An 18,291-nucleotide genomic window follows, 5' to 3' on the forward strand; every position below is an offset into this window, starting at 1 on the left:
AAGTGCACACTAGTTCATGTTCTTTTTGTATATCCTTGTCTGTAAATGCAAAGAGGCCACCAGTGAGTACTGGTACACTCTACTACCTTGTGAACTGGAGACATTGTGTGTAATGCACAGTACCATGGGGGTAGAATCCTTTAAAATCAATGTGGAACAAAACACATCTCTGGTATTATCCTGAGAGCCTGGGCTTCACTCACAGTGATGGTGAATACTGTTTGTCTCTGTGGTGTCTGTGGCCTCTTTAGTGGATGTTCTGTTCTGAGCAATGTGTGTCCCACATACAGCATCCATGCAACCTGGCTTAGGTGATGCTCCAGACTGATAGATCAGGATTGGTTCAGGTCAGTGTGGCCAGAGAAGGTCTGGTTTTGGCTATGGCCCCACTTCTGGCCATGCACAACACAAATAATGTCCAGGGAGGAAAGGTTCCTATCATCCCACTCCCGACTGGAAGCCAGCAACCTGAACTGTCTTTTTAAATTCTTTTTTCCACTCAGCATTAAGAGAAATAGAATTTGATCCATTGTTGCTTGAGCAAGTTAGGCTTGGTGGTTTTGTTTGTTTGGAGAAAAAGCACTGAAACTGAGCTGTAGTTTGTCCTCGCTCCCTGCCTGCACTCCCGCTGCGGAGGCTGGGAGTGGGACACACGCCCAGGACAGAGCACTGCTGTAGGGCCAGACTCTGCTATCAGACTTTCCCTGCAAGAGGATCTGATCCAAACCCGGGGGGGAGAGCTCAGCTCCTCTCAGATTTGATCCCCTCAGCTGTCAGCTCTGTCTGCAGTGTGAGCTCCAAGCTCCTCATGCACTTCTCAGACCCACTGGCACCTCTTCTCCCTGCTGCATTCCCAGGGCCCTGCCCTGCTGCTGCTGCTACCAGGGGAGCCTGTCCTGGTCTTCAGTTGAGAAGTGCTGCAGCTGCTTACATGCACATTTTCTGGGACTTAACAGAAAGGTAAAGCTGAAAACCAGCCTGCTCTGCGTAAGAGCAGTCACTGGCTGGCATGACTCACAGGAAGCTGGGGACATGTCTGCTGTGTGCATGGTCCAGCAGCTGGGCTTGTCTCCGCTCAAGGGCACTGTGAAACACCACCCAAACCTCATTTGAGTGTCAGGTTGTAGAGCTTTTCCTTAAATGAAATAAAACTTGAGCATTGCAAGAATAGGCTGTGAAAAGGGAAGCAGGGATGAAGACAGGGTGGTGCAGGGGCTGGAGGCTGGCAGGGGACATGGAGACTGTTTTTGGCATGATTGTGTGAGCTTCAGGGCAGAACTGCACCCCGGGTAGGGCAGGATGGGCACAGTGCTGGGCTGTGGCTGGTGGACCAGCTCCCCCTGATAGCTGGAAGCCACCAGGCTGTGTCAGCAGAGCCCCAAGGCTTTGCTGGCACACTCTGCCTGCCTGTGGGCAGGTTTTCTCACCTAACACACTGCCACTGCTCCTGGGCTGGAGCTGCCTCTTGGCACAGCACCTCTGAACAAGTGAGTCTGGGGCAGGCTGGCTCCAGCCATGTGTTCATGGCCTTTATTTCCTTTATATCTCTTTCCCCCTTGGCCTCAGTTTTCTTCCTGCACATACCAAAGCTGTATCAGGGAGCCTCAGAATTAATGGGATCTCCAGAAGTGCAGCTAGAAATAATAAAAATAACCACCCCGTCCACAATTTTGGCCAGTGTACAGCAAATAGGCTCTGTGTCTAATCAGTTCTCCCTCTATTAGGAAAACAGGAAATTGTTTAAACTGAAAGAACAGATGCTGGGAATAAAGAAAGAGGAGTAAGTTTAAAGGGGAAAATGCAGTAGCTGCTGAAAGAGCCTGCTGGTCTCATGAGGTGCTGGAAAGATTAGCATGACAAATGGTTTCTAACTATTCAGAGTTGTGCCCTTCTCTACTTCCAGTAGCTTTAGGCACTGGTTGCATGCAGAATTCCTTGGTCCAGACTTCCACAATTTCTTGCCTTTCTCTACAGCCAGAACAAAGGCTTGCACATTTTATATCAACATTAATGATGCTCCTGGTCTGCTTCAAATATGTAAACATACACAGTTGCAGAAAAGCAGGTTAATAGCTGAATTTTGCTTGCAATTACCAAGGCACATAATTCTTTGCTTTTACAAGCACAAGTAATTTTAAGAACAGAAAGTACCTGTACTCAAAACTTAACATTTCTAATAATAGTATTTACCACCTATTTTAGGAATATGCAGAGTTTTGCCAAGTATCAAAACATAGTTACATTTTCATAGACAGAAACAGCAAATTACTCTGTTTGGTCTTATTATAAGTAATGGTGGAGTATAAATGTAACTCATAGTTCATGGAAGCTACCTATTGTCCTTAAAATGAAGGATTAAAGAAAGTAATATGTCAGCTAACATCTGAATAGATGAAGGCTTGAATTTGGTGGGATCACCAGAACATTTTGTAAAGCATCTGTGCAAGTCCTCATCAAGCTTTTCTGAACAGTCTAACTGAAAGCCACTAGAAATGCAAAACCAAACTTCACAACTGAACATGTGCTCTGTCTGGCTCTCACTCTTTTACACTATTCCTTTGAAAATCGGTGGTGAATTAACATAAAATATTGCAAAGGGAAAGACACTGTCTGATTATAACAGAACACACCCAGAAGAGAACACTTCCTACCTTTTGTAATGAAATGTCTGTACAGATCTCTCTTGTGGATCATTAAGAGTGCAGAGGCTTTAAGGACAGGTGTCTCAGCCTCCCATCTGACTCCTGGCTGTGTTCCTTTGGAGAATACACATTTGATTTTTTCATGACCTGACTACAGCTCAGAGCACAAGTATCCTCCTGCCTGTCCTTCCTTTCTGATGATCTGACAGTGTTTGCAATTACCCTCTGTAAAAAGGCAAACAGGTTTCTGGGATTAACCTTTTTCAAGTGATACACAGATGATTGAGTAAAAGGAATTTGTCTGCAGTCTCTGTTACTGGGCTCCAGAATTTGCAGGATGTTGTTTTTCTGACTCGTATTCTTGGGAAGGAAAAAGAAAGATCTCTGGTACTAGAAATGAAGCTCTGTTTGAACTATCTCACATGAATATATACAGGAAAGTTGTGACTTTTATTTCTGTATCTTTTATCCTATAATAGAGCTCTAAGGTATTAAGCTATAAATTTCAAATTGAGAGAGAAATCCACTTGGATAGAAAGGAATTTAATGACCTTCATTAAGCCCACTGAGCCAAGCATATTCCTGGTGGCAACCTGTTAACTGTGACTGAGTGAAATTTGAATTTTGAATTTGGCCCATGAAAGAATTAGATGAAATCTTGGTCTTAAAAGTCATTGTCTGATGACCCTTTATGCAGGGTTTTTCTTGTAACATCAAGCACATGGGGTAACTCAAAGAGTAACAGAGGTTAGTTCCTGCAGCAATTTTAAGCAACCTCCATCACAAAAAGAAAAAGAGGACATTAAAAAAGAGATAGGATTTCATAGCATTTGTTTTGGATTGATGATACAGGGCCCCAAAACAGATCCTGCCCACAGGATACTTGTGTCTGGTGCATATCTCTGGAGCAGATGAGGAATATATTTTTTTAAGACACTGTGCAAACATCTTGCTGTGCAGGCTGAAGTCCACTTAACAGCAGGGCTTTGGTGGCAGTGGTTGGTCCTTGTACCAGACCAAACTGAGAAATAGCTGGATTTTTTCCAGAAGAAGAGGAAACACAGATCATGCAAGGTGTATGTTAGCAGGGTGACCATCTTGCCTGTGCTTCCCAGATGGGTCACTTTGTCCAGGAGTCACTGGCAGAGCACCAGGCTCTGGGCAGGAGGGATGAGAGTGGTGCTGCACCAGTCACAGCTCACGTGTTTGGGGGTCACCTGCACCCTGAGAGAGCCTGGGGCTGGGAGGTGCCATGGCAGCCTGGGCTGGGGCAGCAGGAAGCAGAATAAGGATTTAACAAGGCTGGTGAGAATAGTGATATTAATGAATAAGAGGTCACACTGAGACCTGCATTTTGGTAATTTCTCCATGTGGGAAAGAGTAGGTCATTTAATGCATTAGTGTGCAAAGCTGGTGATGCTAATCCAGCTCTTGCTGTGTTTGAAAGACTCTTTCCTCCAGTTCCTGGTCTCAGAAGAATCATCTGTGTAGGGAAAAGCATAATTGTTTCTTCCTACATCTCTGTTTTTTAAGAACGTCCTGGGTATTAGTGCAGGAAAAGAGTCTAGGCTGCTTTTGTTATATCCCTGTTCCTGTTGAGCTTTAAATTGTGATCTGCATTGGCTCAAGCACTTTCTCAGTTGTGTTTTAAACAATCTCTCTTGCGAACATATTCCATGGTAATGACTGCTGATGTCCCAGGGGAGCTGTGTGAGGACGATTCAGAAGTTTTAGTGCGCTGCATTAAACCTTCATTTGTCCTTGTGGCGGCTGAGAAATTGTTTTTGGTTTTGAGTCTTAATGAAGAGCGGTCGATTAAAATGTTTGTAAGGCTCTAAACTAAAGGAAGCATTTCATTAGGCAGTGCAGTTGATTTAACTGGTACATAAGCTGGTCATGGGGTTCCTATTAAACAAACAATGTTCAGGCTCCCGTTGTCAATATAAATATGCAATATTTAAATTTAAAAAAACAAAAAAACATACCCTCACTTTTGTTCCTGATACTGATCCAACAAGGGTGTTCAGAGTGAAAATTTTATAGCATAGGCTGTCTTTCAAGAGAGGTCACATGGACCCCTTCTGCTGGCATTAAGTGCCTCATAGCATTCTTGTTATTAGTTCAAGACATGGCTTACATAGAAAAATCACATCAGGAACTGTTCATTTTCACTCCTTTTCGGTTACAATAGAGTCACTGTAAGTTGGTCATGAGTGTGATGGGACATGGCAGCTCTCTGGGCTGGCACCAAGGTCTGCCACAGCCCAGCTCAGGGCTGCTGCTCTGCCTCAGTGTGGCTCCATGCAGCTGTGAAAGGAGCAGGAAAACAAAGATGAAAGAATTCAAAACCACTTTGCTATTTCAGTCACATCACACTTTCCCTTGTTTTTGCTCTACTGAGCTTCCCTCCTCTCATCAAACAAAGTCTGTCTGCTTTCACTTTGATGGCCCTTCACAGCTCTCTCCATCATCTCACTTCTTTCTACCTCAGTGGGCAGAGTCTGCCACAGTGCTGGAGAGCTGCTGATCCTGACTCCCCTCCCTGCTGCTGTACTTTGATCCCACACTTCTGTCCTTTCTCCTGCTTCACAATCACCCTGCAGAAGAACTCAGGCATCCATAAAGTGTCCATCCTTGGAGTTATCCATGCTTATACCTTCTCCTGGGCACAGTTATCTTGAAAACAATAAAAAACTAGCAAATATGTAGCAATGTGGGTGATGGGATCTGATTTGTGTTGTGTCTAAGGGGTAAGCCAAGCCAAGGATAAGTCATATCTGTGTATGGGTATTCACAGCACCGTGCCCGTAGCTCTACCAGGGGTTTTACCTGTCGGGTACATCAAGAAAACAAAACTAAACTGACAAATCCTTGGGAAATAAGTGTCCTCCCCTATAAGTCACAGACACAGCTCATATGCAGGCTGTGGGAGCCATGCTTTCAAGGTGCAGACAGTGTGCAGGCTGTTCCATGGTTTGTGAATAGCCCTGTTTCACTGAGGTGGTATTTCTGTTTCATAATTTTTCCTTTTCAGTATGGCATCACCAGATACTAACACCTACATTCAGTCATAGGGACATTCCAGGTACCAGTAAAGTCACTTATATTTATTGCTTCAGCTTCTTTCAGCTTCAGTTATCTACTCAAAACAAAAGGCCTCCAATACTCTACCTGGAACTTTATTTTTTATGGAAAAGGACAATTTTGATGAATGCTTTGATAAAACAGGAAAGGCTATTTTGGGGGAAGTTGCTTTGCTTTTGTACAGTGGATTTTTATTATTTTAAACACAGGATTCTTTGTTTAAAAGAGAGAAGGCCTGCAAATTTTCTTGTTTACTTTGTCTTTGCTTCCCCTTCTGACAGCGGGTGGATAAAATTTATCCACACAGTCGCTGTCAGCTTAACCCCGAATTTCACAGTACAATGTCTATGCTGTTTTTATCACTGAAAAAAGGAGAAATTGAGGGAATTTAAAATGCTGTGAACCACCAAGAATGCCAAAGGGTTCAGCACTTGGTCTGGCAAGGAAACTAGAGAAAAACACAGTGGTGGCATCCCTCTCTGTGTCAGGCTCAGGACTGCAGTTCCTTACACAGCCCCTGAGGAAGACCAGGGCCATAAATTCTCCCAGTCTCTTTTCCTGGGGCCAGCCCATGCTTTTCAGGGCCAGGTTAAGCCAACCAAGATATATCCCTTTTGCTATCCTGCAGAGAAGTGAGAACTTCCCTCTTCAGCTGCAGCTCAAGAAGGGGAGGTCCCAGCTGGCCCCTGGCTGCTCAGGTGTTGGGTGAGTGGGTGGCCACAGCCCTCTCCTGGCCCCAAAAGCCATCTGGGAGGGGATGGTCTGAGAGGATTTCAGCTGAGCATACAGGCTGACAAAAAAGGCTGCATCAATCCTTTTTTTTCCCCAGCTTGTTTTCAAACACACGCTGGAAAAGGAAACTTTAATTTTTATTGCTCACATATTGATGATGTCCCAGCTGTTGGGAAACCACAACGACCAAAGACTGTTCTACTGAGTAAATATTAGACTTGTAATTAATTGAGATCGTTTTCTAGAGTAATGTGGGCTATGCAGCATCCCATTTGGCCTGGGGAAGACCAGAGGCATCTTCCTGACTCTAAACCAGTCCCCAGCTCGTCAGTGATCCCAGCACATGTTAGCAGGGTCAGAGCAGAGAGAGGGGCCTTTGAAGCACCACAAATGGTGCTCACAGAGGCTGAGCAGTGGCTGTTGTACTGAGCAAGGACTCAGCTCTCCTGCTGTGGTACTCAGGGTTGAGAGATCAGGTCAGGGATTATCCAAAGTGCTCTGCACAGTTAGCCAGGGGAGGCACCAGCTGAAAATGGTCTGAATATTCTTTTTATTAACTGCAAAGGAACCCCATGGGTGCCTTCTGTTTCTTCTCCTGGTGGGAGCTGTGGTGCCTCGGTGCAGGGCAGAGACACCAGAGCAAACAGGCAGTTCAGTTTGTACCACCAAGTTTTACACCAGCTCTGACCCAAAGCCAGCAGCCAGAGCATCTCCACACCTCTGCCCCACCAGTGAAAAGCAAGCACCCAGAGGAAGGGTATAAAAATAGCTCATTGGGTAAAGTCTATTTCCTCTGTATTTAGTCAAGTGTCTTAAAATACAGGAGTGTGGTGAGGAGGGGGTGTGGCTCTGCAGCACTTGGCCCATGGAGCTGACAGGAAGGTCATCCTCAAAGATCAGCAGGAGCATGTGCATGACTTGTGTCTTGTGTTTCCTCTGAGCACAGACTAAATTTAGCATTTTCACAGATGGACATTGAACCATAATCCATCTAGGACTGTGGGGTGAAGAGTGGGATGGGAGTTGTTTGCCTGGGCTTTTTGCTGTGTAACCAGCTTCAGTGCACCACCACTCATTGTGTTCCTCAGGGTTTTCTGCTTTGCTTAATATTGTGTAACTTACTGCCTGATCCTTTTCCCTGAAATTTTAAAAGTTTAAGCATGAAGGAAAAGTAATCTGCTGGTTCTGGGTCAGGCATGGCATCCCTACTAACTTAATGTTAAATTGTGCATGTACTTTTCAACAGCACCATCACAAAGATTGAACCTGGTCCTTGCAAGAATTGCAGTAAGACAAATACTAATGACTGATGATTTTGGTTTCCCCAAAATGTTGCCTCCTCACTCTTTCAGCTTCCAGGCAGTTAAAGGGACCAATCCTAAATGTGTTATTTGTACCCTGCAAGGCCTGTACACTGCCGGGCTGATCCTTCTGGTGCTAATCTTAAACAACTATTTCATGAGCATGTTTGGAAGTGAACTGGTTGTACTATAAATCCCATTTCCCTGACTGCTCTGAGCTGGAAATAAGCAAACCATGCAAAGCACATGTGTATTAAATAATGTTTTTCCAGTAACAGAAATGATGTTTCTGTGTATGTGCTTCAGCACACTGCACAGATTTGATATATTGATCCTGACACAAGAAGCCTGATTTTCCTGTCATTTATGCAAGCATTTTGCCAGAGCACTTATTCCCAGGTTACACATTTTGCAAAAGAGCCTTAAACAATGTCAAATGTGCTTAGTTCGGATTAATCCCAAAATTTTAGAAAGTAGAGTTAATGTTATTGCAACTATGATGGTCTAAAAGTCTAGAACAGGAGGGCATTTACATAAATGGCAGTGTGTCTTTTCCCATTCATATTAGCTGGTCTCATAAAGAATATTATTTCTTTATATAAAAATGTCATCTTTAACTCCAGGACTGTACTTTTCTTTTCTTGAAGGCAGAGTCCTTGACTGCATTTTCCTTAAATCTATTTAAATAAGTCTCTCACAATTTAGAACAGGAAAACAGATGTTAAACCAATCTTGTCCTTCGATGTCCTAAGCATTTATTAGAAGGTGCTACTCTACATTTGTATCATATATTCTCCATATGCATTGAACATTCATTGATTGTGCAGAATTGTAATGCACAATAAGGGTTGAATAAGGGTTTTTTCTCTTCACAGAGTTTGCAAAATAAAAATTAAATTTTACACAGCATAGAGATAATTGCTTGCATATTGCAGGAAAGATTGGGATGGCCTCCAGCCTCACTAAATGTGTGCCTTCCAAGAAAAACAGTAGTCATACACTATCCAACACTTCACAGATAAAGCAGCCCTGACTTCTCCTTAGCAAGACAATTTGCAGCTCATGAGTATTGATGACTCCCGTTTTCATTAAATGAACCTAAAGCTCCATTTTTCTCACTGATAACATTATACTGCCTGATGCCAAATGACAGGTTTTTTTATTGCCCTTTGCTTTTTCAAGCCAAAAAGATTACAAGTTCAACAGTAGCACCCAGTGATCATATTTCAAGGGCATTTTTCTCTTTCCTAGACTAGGGAGGAACACCAAGATATTTGAACTCAAGATACACTTCTAAAAGGTATTTTTAGGTCTTGTACAGTTCAGTTTTACTTCTTCAAGACTGTACCCAGCTCTTTATTTTCTCTAGAAAATAAAGAGCTGGGTACAGTCTTGAAGAATACTATTTTCTTTAGATTTCATGTTTCTTCAGGATTTTAAGTTAATAGCTGCATTTTGCTAAGGAACATACATCCAGTTTCTTTGGAAATCTGTAGGAATTGCATTTAGCTACCAGAGAGCAGATTCTGGCTTTAAGAACCAAATAGCATTCTTCACAAAAGCACCGAAGAACTTATTAACTCTGCAGGATTCCTACTCAGTGAAATAAGAACATTCTTCCTTTCACTGACTAGAAAAGTCAAATTAGGTTTCATGCAGGTTGAAGGAATCGGGGTGCTCTTGGTGCCAATCTGAACCGTGAAAAACCTTATTGAAAAAAGCTTTGTGCATGGATGGCTGGTGAAGGCAGTTGAGGCTTTACACCCCATAACCCTCATGGCCATTGCACATCTGTCCAGACAGATCTGCTGAGGTTGTGCTGGGCACACACAGTGCTGCTCCACAGGACAGCTGCTGGGACACAGCCTTCACCTGGCAGCTCGACACGTTCTGCAACGTTCAATCTGCTGCAGCCTTTCATTATTCCAAAGATGTGCCTTTCTGCACATAAAAATGCAAAAATGCTCATTCCTCTCCCATCAGCTTCTGATTGGCATCATAAAACGGGACATGCAGGCACAACAGAGACAGGGCTCAGCTCAGCAGCACTAGGGGCTGGGGCTTCTCTCGGCTGAGCAGAAGATTGTCAGCCAGCTGGGAGCACCCATTTTGTCTCACACCAGGAGGCTGAACCTCCCTGAGCATGAGGAATGTGTCCTGTGCCTACCTGAGCAGCCAGGATCTAGCACAGCAGTGGGATCACCCAGACCAGGAGACAGCACAGCAGTACAGGTGATGCAGCAGCCACACAGCTTGAGGCTTTTGCAGCGAAATCTGAGCAATGCTGACAGGAGAACGAATGCAGATCAAGGAACTGATCTGGGCTAAAACAAAGATTTTTTTCCCCACTAGGTTAATTTTAACCTGGATCCACTTGCGGATCAGATTCACTGTGAGGCTGTACAAACATTTCTGTTGGCACAGGGGAAGCAGCAGGAAGGAGCAGGCACTGGGAGAGACAGAAAAGGCACCAAAGGGATTTGGCAGGACTATTGGCTCTTGACAACTCAGTGCTCATGGACATATCATATAATGTGGAACTGTTACATACCAAGAGATTGCCTGAACATAGGAATTAAAAAGTATTCCATGGCATCATGTACTTGTCCCTCTTGCAGAAAGACCTAGAGGGTTTTCTGTCTTGTGGTGACTGAAAATTCCACTGTGTGGAAATCCAGCTTTTGGCAGTGTCTGATGGTACCAAGCAGAAGGGGGATTTCCAGAGTTTTCAGTGCTAGACTGGCATTCCCAGGAGCAGCATTTCAGAACAGAACATCAGCAGAAGTCCTGTCTGTCAGAGAGCTAACATCCTCAAAATATCCTAACTGCTGGTATATATGGACACCAAAGAGTGAAAGCAGGCAGAGGTGCTCCACACTGAAAAAAGAAGGGCTGTTTTCTAGCCAGTCATTCCACCAGCTGATAAAAATAGCTTTAAAACTACTTTTTTTTTTTTCAATTCTCTGCACAGCAGGCTGCCTGTTATGTGTGCCCTTGTTATTTATACCTGCCATAAGTTTCAATAGCAGCTTTACAGATTCTTTTATGCTTGTCTTAGATCTGGTGTTGTAAATCAGAAAGCTTTGCCATCTTAAACATTGCCTGGTAAGAACTCCTCTGGAGTCTTTTTACCTTAGAATAAAAGGGAAGTGGAAAATACAGTTAATGCAGTAATTTGGCCCAAATAAATACAAGCTTTTACAATACTGACATTGAATTTTATTTTAATTCAAGCGCAATTCCTCCAGATGGGCCAAACAGAAAATTCTCCCCCCCAAGCAGCAGGTAGTGTGTGCCAGTTTTTAAATTTTTCTTTTAGCTTACCTTAAACCCTGTTTGTGTTGGGTACTGGGTGGGCGAAAGGAGATGAACAGAATTTGCAATTTGCTGCGGAACATCCCAGGAAAATAGTTTTAATAGTCTACCATTAAACAAACAAACCAACCAACCAAAACAGGTAACAACTTACTCTAAAGAAAAAAAAAATAGCATTTAAAGGAAAATCAGCTGGGGCTTCTACCATCCAAACAGAACAACCTCAGGCAAGTTGGGACAAGCAGGCTGGGAATATTTTTGTTACACTGTTAGCTTGTAGTTGCTAGAACAACTCACCTTTGTCATGCACCAGTGGGTGAGGCTCCTGTTTGTCTTGGGAAGCAGACTGTGATGGGCTGAGATAGGCTCCTGATTTCCCCACCGAGGCCCAACACAGTAAGACAGGAGCCAAAACACCCAAAAGGCAGCACTGTAATGCCTCTTGTCTTCTGTCATTGGGCATTGCTGTAACTCCCAAAGATGTGTCTCTGTTCTAATGGAGATAAGTGCTTCAGGAAACAAACACAAACCTGCTTTAAATTTTTATTTCACTCTTTTCTGCTGAAGGGTTGGGGTTTTATTCTGACCAGTGGCTCGTTCAGGATGTGCCCACCATCCAGCACAGCTCTCCAGCAGCCAGTGGATACTGAACCAACACAGTCTGGTGTGTGGTTTTCCTTACAGGGCCTCCCAGGTCAGGCTGCTGTGTTAGGTGAGGCTCTGTGCTGCAGCCTCATCTGAGCATAACTCATCTGGTGGTACTGCTGGCAGGTCAGAGAAGTCCCCTCTGCTCACACAAGACCTTGCTGAAGTGGTACAGCCAGTCCAGGGGCAGGTGAGCCTACAGTGAGGTCTGGGAGGACGGTAACAGGGCTGTACTCTACACCAGCTTGTAACTGTTTTCTTAAGCAACTCGCTGTCAGCAAATGGTTCTGCTTAGGAAGGAGATGTGTATATAGGAGAATTGGTCCTGTGCCCACGAAACCAGAGGAACTGGACAGTGTTGGAATCTGTTCTGAGATCTCAGAGAGGCAAAGTTAGGCTGGAGGTTGAAGGGGCAAATGTGTTCTGCAGGCGTATTCTGCTCCAAAAGCAGGTGAAACTATCCTGGGCTGCACCTACCTGAATATCTCGGGGCGGGGGCAAATCTAAATTCCCTTGAAACAGACTGAATCACATGAAAGCAAATATGTGTATCTTATTCTGTGGTCTGCTCTACAGTCATCCACCTTCACTTGATGATCTTTATAAGATACTTCGGGGGGTAAGTCTCCAAGCCACTTCTCTCCTTCTGTAGATCTTCCATCTTCATAGAATGCAGAGCAAGAGAAAAGATAGGTTGTAAATAAGGAAAGAAAGGCTGGTGTCAGTGGGGGCTGATGGTGTTTGGGAGAGGTGGGTGAGCAGTGTGTAAAGGTGAGTTCCATCACAGCAGAGCAGACGGCTCTGGCTGCGGCCTTTGGCTTTACAGTAGAGTTGGTGTGCCAGGATGCTGCTAGGTCATGGCAACTCTTCTAAGCTGCCATAAATCCACCCCGTGCTGACACCCACAGCAGAGAGATAAGGATGATATATCCTAACATTTGTGGAACATATGCCTACGTTGCAGTTCAGTGTGGAGGTTGTGCTGGACTGTCTATATTTCTTCTTAATTTGTTTGGTTTAGCTAGTTGAGAATGTTCCTTTTTTTGCCTACCACTGTGCTGAACTGAGGAGCCAACAAGCTCTCCTTGGAGTTGTGCTCTCTTGCACCAGGAGGGAATATGATTCCATTTATTTATTTATTTTAAATTTATTTTATCTGCTTTAGTACCCAATAAACTTGTTGTTTTTTCCAACTGGCACGACAAGGCTCTGGCTATTTTTAAAGAATGTGGTTCATTTGATTTAATCTAATGAATGTTTAGTGCTGTTGAAAATAGCTGGAGTCAGAGCCAAGAATAATGTACTGAAATGTGCTGGTTGAGCAAGGACTGCTTCTCTCTGCCAATCTGTTTGCCTCCAGTTGTTCAGATTTACCTGGTTTTGCAAGTAGCATTTGCAGGCAAGATGTATTGATCAAGGTGCTTTTTAATACTGATTCCAAAGGCCAATAGTGCCAGAGACATATTTTGTCACACTCATTTCAAGACAGGGCTAACCATGACAGCTCTTCTTGTTGTTCAGTGTAGGATGTCTAATCTCTGTTTCAGACCACTTTAAAGGGAATGGGAAATGCTGATATCCTTTTATTTCACATAGGAAAATTGAGGCATGAAATTATAATTTTTTTCCCCTAAAGTCACCCAGAAAGCAAGTGACAGAATGAGTAATGAAACCAGCATCTACTGGGCTGATTTCTCCATGAACTGAAGCAAGACCATAATCCAAAAACAAGTTCTGCTAAGTCCTGGTGGTTCTCACTGGTTTTCAGAACATCCATGTTTACTGTCCTGCCTGCACCCTCTGAATTGCTCTGTAGAGGTACCTAAATGTCCCCATTAACAAAACTTAAATTTCATGCATGTCTTTGCACTATCTGAATTTGATGCTGCAAGGCACCAAATATTTAAATTATGTTTTTAAAACTGTACAAATCCATCTTCCTTTTGCCATCCATCAGTTATTTTTGTTAGATAATTGGTTTGCTATTCCTCCCTAAGAAAGGGGAAGCTAATACTTGAGCTTCATTGGATTAAAAAAATAAATCAACCATAGTACATCTTATTCCATGATAGTGATGTCCATAGGGATGGATTTTCTGCAGAGATCACTTTACACCCTAAAGCACAATGTAGGATTGACTTGCATAAGTAATGAACAGATGCTCCTGACAGCTATTACATTATTCACTTCCCTATGCATGTGATGGGGGGAAGGAAACAGCACCTGTTACTATGGGAGAAATACTGTCACTGCTGTTCTGCATTACAGACCTCCAGGGCAATCTGGCCAGGCGTGTTTCACTGCATTTGTGTTGACCCAAAATGAAGCCATGCCACTTTACATCCCCTCGTTATTCTGTCCTTTGTTTTCCTCAGACAGGTCTCTTAGTTCATAACCTAAGAAGATAAAATTGCTGCTGCAAGTGTGAGGGAGCACTGAAAGCAGTGAAAAAATTTGTTTTCCATCTTTCACCCCAAATTTTTCTCAGGAAGGCTAGGTAAAACTATTAGAACTTATTTCCCCTCTACAACAACAGTACTTTTTACAGACCATCTCAGATTTCCTATTTAATATGAAAGTAATTCATATACCTGGGGAATTTCTAAAGAGTATTGAAGAGTGGACAGGAGTAATTCCCTTGTCATCCTGACACTGGATGAGATGACTTCCCGCTCATCATCAGTATTGGGCAGGGCAGCACACATGGCCCATGGTGCAGGCACACTGCTAATAGACTTAGCTTCAGATGCAGCCAGCCAGGGCCATAAAATTTTTCTTGTTCACTCCACTGCAGGTAATGATTGGAGCATTTGGAGTGTGTTTCCAGGAGATGTTTCCTTAAAGAACTCCTGTGACTCAGTCTTCCAGTAAAGGGGGTTTATAGCAAAGAGGGAGGGTGCCTTTTTACACAGGCAGATAGTGGTAAGACAAGGGGGAATGGTTTTAAAGTAAAAAAGGAGAAATTTAAGCTAGATGTTGGGAAGAAATTCTTTGCTGGGATGGTGGTGAGGCACTGGAACAGATCACCCGGAGATATTGTGGCTGCCAAGTGTTCAAGGGCAGGTTGGATGGGACTTTGAGCAACCTGATCAAGTGTAAGGTGCCCCTCCCTATGGCAGCAGAGTGGAAATAAGATGACCTTTAAAGTGCCTTCCAACCCAAACCATTCTCTGATTCTATTCTTTGACTCAGGCATAGGTTAGAGCAGGAGCATGGATCTTTTCTTTCTCAGGTGACTGATAATTCATGGACCACATGAATTCATCCTGCCCAATAATCTTCTAGTCCCACACAAGCAGCTCCTTGCCCTTCACCTCAGGCAAGAGGGCTGTACAGATTTCCATCCTCCACACAATCTCTGCAACATTTCTACATCCCAAAGGTTGAATTCCCTACTTGAAGCTAAAGAATCAGTGCAGTTGGCAGCATAGTGCCAATTTGCTGCTGCTGACAGATGTTTTTCCCAGCTGGGGCTGGAGCTGAACTAGACTGCCCACAGCATGTCTCCTCCTCTTCTTTATAGGAGCTAATTGATATGGTGTGGTTATTAAGAATATGGCTTTCAGCCTCATTTTTTGAAATATTTATTCCATGTATCATTCATTAGTGAATATGTGTGGATGTTCATGTTTCTAAAGAACAACTTTATAGAGATAATCTTCATAACACTGCTGGAGCTGTAGACTGGGGAGGGGCAGAGCCTGCTTCCTCCCACAATAATTACTTCAATTCTGTTTTAATTAGGGAAGGAGGTTTTTTAAAGACCTGAAATTGCACTTTAATTATGTTTTAAAGTTTAGCTGCAATTACAAGAGCTGCAACCTTGCTTCCCAGTCTCAAACTCCATGTCCTTGCGCTGGTTTAGTGAAGCCTCATTCCCTGGCAGGGTTATTGTGATGCCTCTGCTGACACACTCTCCATGTTTTTCCACCACTCTGGCTCTCAGCTGATGGCTCTGATCAGCCCAGTTCCCCCCTGCCTCCCCAAGCTCCCCCAGTATGCCAGGCTCACACAGAATCACAGAACATGCTGAGCTGTAAGAGACCCACAAGGCTCCTCAGGATGGACAACTCTTCCAGGAGTCATGGGAATTTAGAGGTGGAATGCTAGAGGTGAACGGCTTAGGCTGTTTCCTACTCTCTTAAATGAGGAGTGTTAAAGGTTTTCTTAAGATGATTTTTAAAACCAACCAAGAGCTGGGATCTGGCAAACCAGGCTCTGGGTATGGTCCTGCCTCAGGTCCTGTATTGCAGGTCTGAGCAGATGCCACAGGAGCAGTGGAATGCCAGCAAAGCCCTTACCCCTTTTCTGTCTGCACAAAGCAGGCTGAGATCAGGTGGGGGCAGCCAGCCCGTGGGGCAAGAGGTGGGCATGTTATGCAAGGGTGTGTTAGAAAAGAGAGGAGCAGTTCAAAGTAGAAAGCAGAGAAGTGAGGAGCTGCCTCCTCAGAAGAGCCCTGCTGCAAGTTTCCTGAATCACTCAGAGGACCTGAGTAGAGCTGCTGCCTGGAGAGCCATGGCAGGGACAAACACAGAAAGAAGAGTGCAGAAAGTGAGGGTGTCCCAGCTGGTTCCCAGCCCACCTTTTCCTTCTCTGGCTGCAGCTGTGGTTTCTGCTTCATGTGTGACATTATTATCTCCCTGCTACAGGCACAAGAGCCATGAGTGCACCCTCGAGACATTCCCTTGCAGCTCCCAGATAGGCAAAGACCCAAGTCAAAGAAGGACGCAACACACAGCAAATGGGAAGCAGTTACAGAGCCCTTTGTTCTCCTGTACTGAAAACACCTTGGTGCTCAAGGGCATTGGCAAGAAAATGTGCATGCTTCGGGCGTGTTACAAGGTTGTCAGTCCTTCCGCTGAGGCTGTAGTCAAAGAACAGTTCCTGCAGAGCAGCCAGAAGTGAAGCAAGAAGGTTGCATATTTGCCAGTGTGGTGGAGGGAGTTTCTCAGTTTCTCCTCTGTCCCTCTCCTGGCACCAGGTACTGGGGTCTTTGTGCCAGGACTCCTTCAGGGTCTGCACGATCCCACCCGATGGCTACATGGAATCACTTTGTCCAGGCCTGCCTCTGGACAAGAGCACCCTGAGGTGGGTTTGTGAACACTCTGCCATGAACCCAACCCTCCCTTCCTGGCCAGAAATGGTCTTTGTCCCCCTGGGAGTGGCACTTACCCCAAAGCCATTGCCAAAAGCCTTAGTCCAGATCAGCAGTCTGTGGCACCAGTAGAGCTGTACCCACTTGGGCTGAAGCCCTGGCACACAGCGGCACAAAGTGTGGCACATCTCCCCTCTGCACTTCCCTATCAATACCTACATCTACCTGGGAGAAGTGGCTTGTTGGGTTTGTTCAGCTTTTGATGCAATAGTGCAAAACTATGATGCTGTTGCTCTGGAATCCTGCCCGACCTCTCCTACCAGCTGCCTGCAGCAAGGTTCGGGATGTGTTTGGCACTTCCAGTTTTCTATGCTTTAGGTGGGAAATCCTAACACGACAGGCTGGCACCTTCCAAAGCAAGCTGTGCCTCTGGGTCTCGAGTGTCTCGATCCGTGTGTCAGAAGGGCAGGCATTCCCTGTGCAGTGCTTCAGGCAGGTCTGCTGCTGCAGGAAGCAGGCAGAACCCTTGGGATCACCGCCGGCTCGGCAGTATTTTCGGCCAGTTGTAAAGAGTTTTAGCTGTCAGATGCTTAAGTTAAGGAATAGCACTGGGGACGGGGAGGGAAGCCAAGAACACTGTGAAGTTTAAAAAAACTCCAGGGCAATACAAGTTTTGCCTTTTACAGGCTTCGGTGGAACCCCCATCCGCAACGTATCAGACCTTCAGCAAACTTCCTCCCGGGGCAGCTTTTATTTCTCAGATACCGCCTGCCTGGGCGCAGATACCGCGGTTCTGCATTTCTTCCTCCGAAAACTCTTTTTTTTTTTTTTTTTTTTTTTTTTTTTTTTTTTTTTTTTTTTTTTTTTTTTTTTCCCTTCCAAGCAGCGGCGGAGCCCGGTCCGGCCGCAGCCCCCCTTTCTCCCTCCCTCTCTCCGGGCCGGGCCGGGCCGGGCGCGCTCCGCCCCCGCTGCAGGCGCCGCCCCGGCGGAGCGCGCCCGGCCCGGGGCACAGCGGCTGCCGGCTCTGCCGCGGCCGCCAGCGGCTCTGCCGCGCTGCTCGCCCGCTTACAACTAGCTTTTTTTATTTAGTTTTTTTTTTTGCTTTTGCTTTACGACCTTTTTTTTTTTTTCCATTATTATTGCTATTTTTTTCATTGTTTTTCGCAAGCGGGCCGGTGGCTCCTTGCCATGAGCAGCCCGAAGGCAGCATGAAAGCGGGCAGGCGCGGCTATCCCGCCCGCTCCGGTGTAGGATGGCTCCTGGCGAAGTGCTGCTGCTGCTCCTGCACAGGTCGGTGGGGGCCGCGCGTCGGGAGCCGGGCCCGGGGGGCTGCGGGGTTCGGGGCTCAGCGGTGCCCCCGGCCTCGGGGACAGAGAGGGACAGCGGTGGCCTCGGGGACAGAGAGGGACAGCGGTGCCCTGGGGCCCGGGGACAGCGGCGGGTGAGCCGGTAACGAGCACCGAGAGCGGGAGGGCAG

At 45.3% G+C, this 18,291-nt stretch overlaps 1 protein-coding gene across 11 annotated transcripts in view; it reads left to right on the top strand.

Moving 5' to 3' along the window:
- KALRN (kalirin RhoGEF kinase) overlaps positions 1-18,291 on the top strand; it is a 473,084-nt gene that overhangs the window by 378,368 nt on the left and 76,425 nt on the right. Inside the window, exon 1 of one of the 11 annotated variants that reach the window (XM_064435050.1) lies at positions 17,895-18,104. The exons of the other annotated variants lie outside the window; for them this stretch is intronic. Within the exon in view, the coding sequence (XP_064291120.1) occupies positions 18,023-18,104 (82 nt within the window). The 5' untranslated portion in view covers positions 17,895-18,022. Of the gene's footprint in view, positions 1-17,894; positions 18,105-18,291 lie in introns of those variants that run through there. 11 annotated transcript variants of the gene reach the window in all.

Source organism: Passer domesticus, chromosome 10 (genome assembly GCF_036417665.1).
Source record: "Passer domesticus isolate bPasDom1 chromosome 10, bPasDom1.hap1, whole genome shotgun sequence".
Lineage (NCBI taxonomy): Eukaryota > Metazoa > Chordata > Aves > Passeriformes > Passeridae > Passer > Passer domesticus.